We start from the raw sequence: 6,686 nt of genomic DNA, 5'->3' as shown, positions 1-6,686 counted from the left end.
ACATCCCGAGACTACATACTAGACTAGTTCATTTAGCTCTTAATTGTTCTGGTTCAAACTTTAACATTGCGCTGGGTGATGGAGTCTTGTAACCTCGTGGGGGAGAACGCTAGATCGAAGCCGGTCCTTAGCATTTTATGACGTCATATGTGGATTATGGGTTAGGGTAAGGGTTAGGCTTGGCCCAGGGTTAGGGTGAGGGCTAGCCCTGTCTACATCTCGAGACTGACGAAATCTGCAGGTCCTAGCCCTTACCATAACCCTTATCTTAACCCACAATCCTCATATGACGTCATAAAATGCTAAGGACCGGCTTCGATCTAGCGTTCTCCCCTCGTGGAACTCACTAAAGGATTCTGGGAAAAGACGACATTTTGCTGGCGCCATTAAAACGAATACCGGTACTGAAATAGTTGAATGGAACGTTTATTGAATGAAAAATTCATTGATTGAAGTAAATTTTACCCAGTGTAAGTTCATGTACTATATGTGTCACACTGTACGCTAATGCTTAAAAAATGTATGAATGTCACGTTTGTAAACACAAATGTACGTCAATAAAGTCTTATTGTCGGCATTATGCATTTCACAGAAATGCTGCAAACGTCAAATTTCCATGTGCTCTAACTTCTTGTGGTAAATTTTGCAAGACATACAATGCATTGCACACTCATATGTCTAGATATCACACCAAACACCAAAAAAGTCTCAGATTATCAAGGTTGCCAGCATTGTCTTCTCCAAATTCGTCACAATATAAATGCTCCGTGGCTGGCCGTCAAGAGGCTTCTGATAGCCCACCATCTTTGATTGCCCATTTAAAAACACATTTGGTTAAAGGAGATCAAATATGCTGTCCAATATCTCCGTGTAAAAGTTTGTTCAAAATAAAGTCCTCATTTTCTTCTCATTTGACACGAAAACATCACAATTGGACAAAGGACAGCTTCAATCGACAAAGTGTTGATGACAATATTACTTCTGATTCAGAGTATTCTGCAGTTGACAATTATCAGTTAGATGATGTTGACCAGGAGGGGTCTGTTGACAATATCGATATCGATGAATACGATACCATAGCAGATGAAAATGATGAAGATATTAGTGTAGAAGATTATGAAAGTAATTTCATGACCAGCTTTGCTTTATTTTACTTAAAATTACAAGCTAAGCAATTAATCCCTCAGTCCACAATTCAGTTCATAGTCGAAGAAATTGGCAATCTGTATTCTTTAGGTTGGAAATATATGAGAAAAATGTTAAAAAGGAAACTGGTCGATCAAGGACTCTCCAATGATGTGGCAGAACAGTTGCTGGAGGAAATTCAAGATCATAATCTGTTTTTGCACGCAACCAACCTTGAGGACTGTCCCTTTCGTTCAACTTACAGAAGAAATATTTATTACAAATCAAAATTTAGACATGTTCCTCCAGTAAAGTGCAAAATTGGTCAAAATATTGAAGGCTCCGTGCATAGTTACTATGTGCCTTTGGAAAAACCCATTGCCTCTCTCTTTCAAGACAGTTCGGTTTTAGATCAGTACAATAATCCAATTATAAATTTTAATAGCAATGAGTTGCATGATATTCATGACGGCACACATTTAAAAAAACAATGCCTTTTTTCAGGATAATTCTCGTATACAAATTCTGCTCTATCAAGATGCGTTTGAAATAGTGAATCCAATAGGTGCAGCAAAAACAAAACATAAGATGATTGGTATTTATTTCACCTTAGGTAACTTTCATCCATGGAATAGATCTAAAATTGATACAATTCAGCTTGTTGCACTGTGTCGTGACAAGGATTTATCTGAATTTGGTGCTGAAGTGGTGTTCAAAAATTTCATTACTGATTGTAAACGGTTTGAGAATGTAGGGTTCCTGAACATCAATGGAATAACTGGTCCTTTATTTGGTACAGTAATATCTTGTTTGGGGGATAATTTAGGTTCACATTACTTGGGTGGATTTGTGGAAAACTTTTCAGGTGAATATTGGTGTCGATTTTGTCTGCATGCAAAGAGTGATAAAGATAATTTACCTAAAGAACCAAGAACTGTACAAAATTACAAGGATTGCCTGAAACATCTGAAAGATCATCCTGATATAAAAACTTATAAAGGGATTAAAAAAGATTCTGTCTTGAATAAATTATCTCACTTTCATGTATGTTCTGGCTTTCCTCCTTGTATTGCACATGACCTATTTGAAGGAGTGGTTGCTTATGACTTGCAGCTTATAATTGATTATTTTGTCAAAGTTAAATGGTTGACATATGATTACATGAATAGTCTTATTAAAAAATTTCCATTTAAATTGAATGATGCAGTTGATAAGCCTTGTATATTGAAACCTAACAAGACCAAATTGCCCGGAAATGCAATGCAAATTTGGTGTCTGTTGAGACTTTTCCCTATGCTATTTGGAACAAATATCCGTGACAGAACAGACAGTGTGTGGAATCTATTACTATCACTCCAGGAAATGGTTCTTTATCTTTGATCTCCATCTATCAGTTTGGGACAAATCAGTTATATGGAGGAATTGATTGTAATTTATATGAGTGAACGTAAACGTTTGTTTCCAGCAGTAACCTTAAAGCCAAAACATCATTATGTTCAACATTACCCGTTGCTGACCTTGCAATATGGTCCTCTGATTAGAGTTTGGACAATGCGAATGGAATCAAAACATACTTATTTCAAGCGTTGTGTAAGAAGGTTTCAATATTTCAAAAATATAGGATACACCCTATCTGAACAACAGCAATATTTGCAAGCATATTATTCTAGTGGTTGTCTATTTGACAGTGAACTTTTTATACATAATTCAATCCCGTTTAAGTTAGAGAATTTTAATAGTACTGTACAAGAAAGTATTAAAAACAGCGAAATGAATATAGAAAGATCTCTAGTCTGTGACAGCATTGTTTACAGGGGTATTACCTACTCCAAGAATGACCATCTTATACTATTAGATACTTCTGACCGTTTCCAAATTGGGAAAATAGTTCTTCATTTAGTGAAAGACAATGAACCGTATTGCATTGTTGAAATGTTTGAGGCCATTCGCCTTCCTAAGTTTGGAGTTCATAAATTGGAACCAATAAACGTCAACTGCTTTAAACTGCTAAAATTTACTCATGAAATATTTAATTATTATCCATTACCTACTTATTTGGCATTTGGGGTCACTTGCATAGTATTAAAACACACTGTACCAATAAGATCATAAACAGGTGTATGTGGTTAATTTCTAGTGTTTCAGCATGGATATTTCACACTTCATTAAAGTGACCTGTAACGGTCGCAAGGTGGCAGTGCATTGTGATGGGAACACTTATGATGAATTTTTGAAGAATGGTAAGTTGAAAAAACTGTTTCCACCAAAATTACAAAACGTCAATTCAATTTGCCAGAAACACTTCATTATTTCAAATGCAAATGAATGTTTAGGCTAAATGAAATATGGCATGGGCAATAAGGGTGAATATGCTTACTACCGATTTTCAACTGTTGAGATCTCTTAACATGCTGTGCATAATGAAACGCTAGTCTCGGGTTGTTGTCTTGTGTGCGAGTTAATTTGTCGTGTCAAGTTAATATCTCAGATGGGCCTTTTTTTGCCAAGGAGGGTGAATTTGCCAATGAACACAATCCCATTTTTTGTCCCCTCCGATGGACTAGAACAATTTTTCTTGTCAACACTCACCTGAAAAAATTCACAAGGTCAACTTATGATATGCTAACCCTGGCACCACCACTGTGAGCGGCAAGTCTATATCGGTTTGTTTGAATCCAGTACAGTCATCTATATTTCGTCCTAAAACTCCTAATGTGTACAATTGTTAGAATACCGTGTACAAGAGTATTCAGAAGACGAGGAGTAACATGACATCTGTCCTTATAAACCTGCTGAATTTGCAAACTCGATGTCCTCGTTCAAATTGCTGAATTATTTGTGGTTCTAGTCCTGCTTTACAGTTGACGCTCGGTTCAGTAATGATGAAATACATTCCATTACATATTTGTATACACACTAACAACATATTTTCTATTTATATTTGTATTTTCAGTGAGTGAAAAGTTTAACATCCCTGAAAATAACATAGAGATCACTACCAGTGATAATACAGAGGTCGATAATGTGTACTTCAACGCAATTGTTAAATCTGTAGACCAACTTAATGCAAGGGATCGTACTGAATGTAAGTAGTTTTTAGTCCCCTACCGGTGAATCCAAGGGGACTATAGGTTTTGTGCCCGTCTGTCAGTCAGTGCATTGGTTAAAGTTTTGTGATGGCTTACCATTCGCTTAAGAATGATGTTAGGATTCTGATTCTTTGCATAGAAGTTCTTTATGGGTCTAACGTGAATGCTGTGGAGTAAAATTGCAAAAAAGATTATGATTTTCTTACGTGTTCATGGACACAATAACGCTTATCTCATTTGCTTCTGTCAAATTCATAAGATTGTTTTATTTCAGGTGAATCTAAAGCATCAACTGAATTTAGTCTACAATCACCTCTACAATCGCCAACGTCGTCAATAAGTTCCAGGAGCTGTATCTCTCCGTTGGAGACTGGGACTCAAGCCACCATACAAATTCCATGGAATAAGATTCCGTCGAGTCTTAATCAGGCATTTGAAGAGGAAGAGCTAATAACGCGAAAACAACGATGTTTGTTAATAAAAATATTGTGGGATGAGATAAAACAAACCAATCAAAGAATCTCGAGGAAAATCCTGAGAGAAGTGGCGGCAAAAGTTGTACGAAGACATCCAAGATGTTTCGAAAAACGGATGGACGGAACGATTTTGACTGACGGTATCGAAGAACTGATGTTAGCTTTAGAAGCGAAAAAAGACAACGAAAACCGACCAGAATCTTGTGAAAAATCCAAGAAACCACGCTTAGACATTGAAGTCATAAATTCAGAGTCATTTAATCAAAATGAACTTAAGGATTTGTTTTTAAAAGATAAACTGACTGATGTGGAAAAACAGAAAGTTCGTGAAACAATGATATCCACATATCAGGCACAAAGAATAGATTTCATCGACAAAGATACAACCATATGCATGGTTAAAGCAAGTTGGCCATTTATATTTCAAAGTGATTACTTTTTTAAACACTTCGAAATGTTAACCAGTGTTAATTTACTGAAGTTGTTCAATGGAATCGGAGAAATACAAAGTGTGCGAATCTATAATTATCTTGTTGCCCAGAAGACCTGTAATCTTTCAGAAATACAAAATCTGCAGGAACAGCCAGATATAACCTGGACATATCAGATGTTGACCCAGGTTTTTAAAGAGGATCTTAAGGAATTGATAGTATGTCAGGTATGTTATACTATACAGCTTTTTCAAATCGGTATGTATTGGCATACATTTATAAACTTCCAACTTCTACTTGGTGTATAAGTTTATATCCAGATGATCCAGTTGGTCACATTTCAAAAGTAACTTGCAGAGTTATTGTCCTTATCCCAAAATTATTATGGGTTTCTGTAAACATGCTAACACCTAGGGCATTTAACTGATTTTGTTCATAAATAGGTGTGTAGAAGATCTAATGTACAACTGTTGATTATTTTTTTGTTTTATTAAAGCGACTATGTTGAAGACTTATATCCCTATATACACGCTAATATGATGATAACATGAAGAAGTAATATATAATTAATAGATTCGTGCAATTACAATTTAGTATATTCAGTATTTTTCTGTCTAAAATTTAACTTCGTTTTATTTAGGATTCATTGAAGACAGATAAACTTCCGTGCACACCATGCATAGTTGGTATTGGTAAGTATTGATATTGTCATAAAATATGTTACGTCTTATCTCAGCAGAATGTTTCTCGAAGTAATTATCAAATTTGTCATGGGCTTCGCTGGCTCAGTATGGTCCTTGCTCGCTAACCAGGAGGTCATCCGGATTTTCCAAACCGGCTTGCCCTTGTCAGTGGCACAGACCCTAGGGGCTGGCAAGGAATAGCATATGTCATTCGGATGAAGCGAAAAACCAAGTTCCTGTCTACTGCATCAGGACGCACGTTAAAGAAATGAAATGGAGTTTTGACGTCCCATTTTTATGTACTGTTAAGGCTAATTAGAGATGCTCAGACAGTTTGAAAATGGCGAGGAGTTGTCACCGACTGAAATAAGTGCATAAAAGTAGAACGTTAAACCCCATATTTCATTTGCTGGTTCATTTGAAATTACATGAAATTTTGATTTTATGAGCTCATGAACTCAAAACATTTTTGATCAACTCTTCCACTACACTTTCACTCACCAGATTTCTGCCATGACGTGATGTCATATTTGTCATTGTTGGGTCTAGTATGTCCGAGTGAAGAGTCCTATCTAAGTTCTACATCTTCTTGTAGCACCAATATACAGACTGTAAATGCCTATGTATGCTTTTAAATTTGGCTGGGGAGATTTTGATTAGCATTTAAAACATATGGTCAGCTCTACACATTCAAACTTCATGCTCACAGTATGTGATAGATTGAAATGAAATGAAATAGAGTTTAACGTCCCATTTTTGTGCACTGTAAGGCTAATTAGAGACGAGTATATGCCAAGTGTGTGCAATGAGGGTGAATTTTGCCAAGGCAGCGGCACATGGCCTACTCTTACAACCGATTTTAACTGCTGAGGTGTCTCCTAC

At 36.2% G+C, this 6,686-nt stretch overlaps 1 protein-coding gene across 1 annotated transcript; it reads left to right on the top strand.

Moving 5' to 3' along the window:
- The first annotated feature begins 315 nt into the window (after positions 1-315).
- LOC126821300 (uncharacterized) lies at positions 316-5,715 on the top strand. Its single transcript, XM_050549703.2, has 5 exons — positions 316-454; positions 3,263-3,365; positions 4,079-4,210; positions 4,489-5,348; positions 5,695-5,715. Exons 1-5 carry the CDS (start codon positions 434-436, stop codon positions 5,713-5,715), a joined length of 1,137 nt encoding a protein of 378 aa, XP_050405660.1. The 5' UTR covers positions 316-433.
- The last annotated feature ends 971 nt before the right edge of the window (positions 5,716-6,686 follow it).

The sequence above is a fragment of the Patella vulgata genome, chromosome 5 (genome assembly GCF_932274485.2).
Source record: "Patella vulgata chromosome 5, xgPatVulg1.2, whole genome shotgun sequence".
In the NCBI taxonomy this organism is placed as follows: domain Eukaryota; kingdom Metazoa; phylum Mollusca; class Gastropoda; family Patellidae; genus Patella; species Patella vulgata.
Note: the sequence above shows the minus strand (reverse complement) of the source record. Positions and strands in the feature narration are given on the sequence as shown.

Bases quoted from the DNA above. Each gene is read 5' to 3' on its own strand.
- LOC126821300 (XM_050549703.2), top strand. From the start codon at position 434: ATGAAAAATTCATTGATTGAA. The intron at 455-3,262 runs GTAAATTTTACC...GTTAATTTCTAG, and splicing joins TGAAAAATTCATTGATTGAA to TGTTTCAGCATGGATATTTC. The intron at 3,366-4,078 runs GTAAGTTGAAAA...TTGTATTTTCAG, and splicing joins TGATGAATTTTTGAAGAATG to TGAGTGAAAAGTTTAACATC.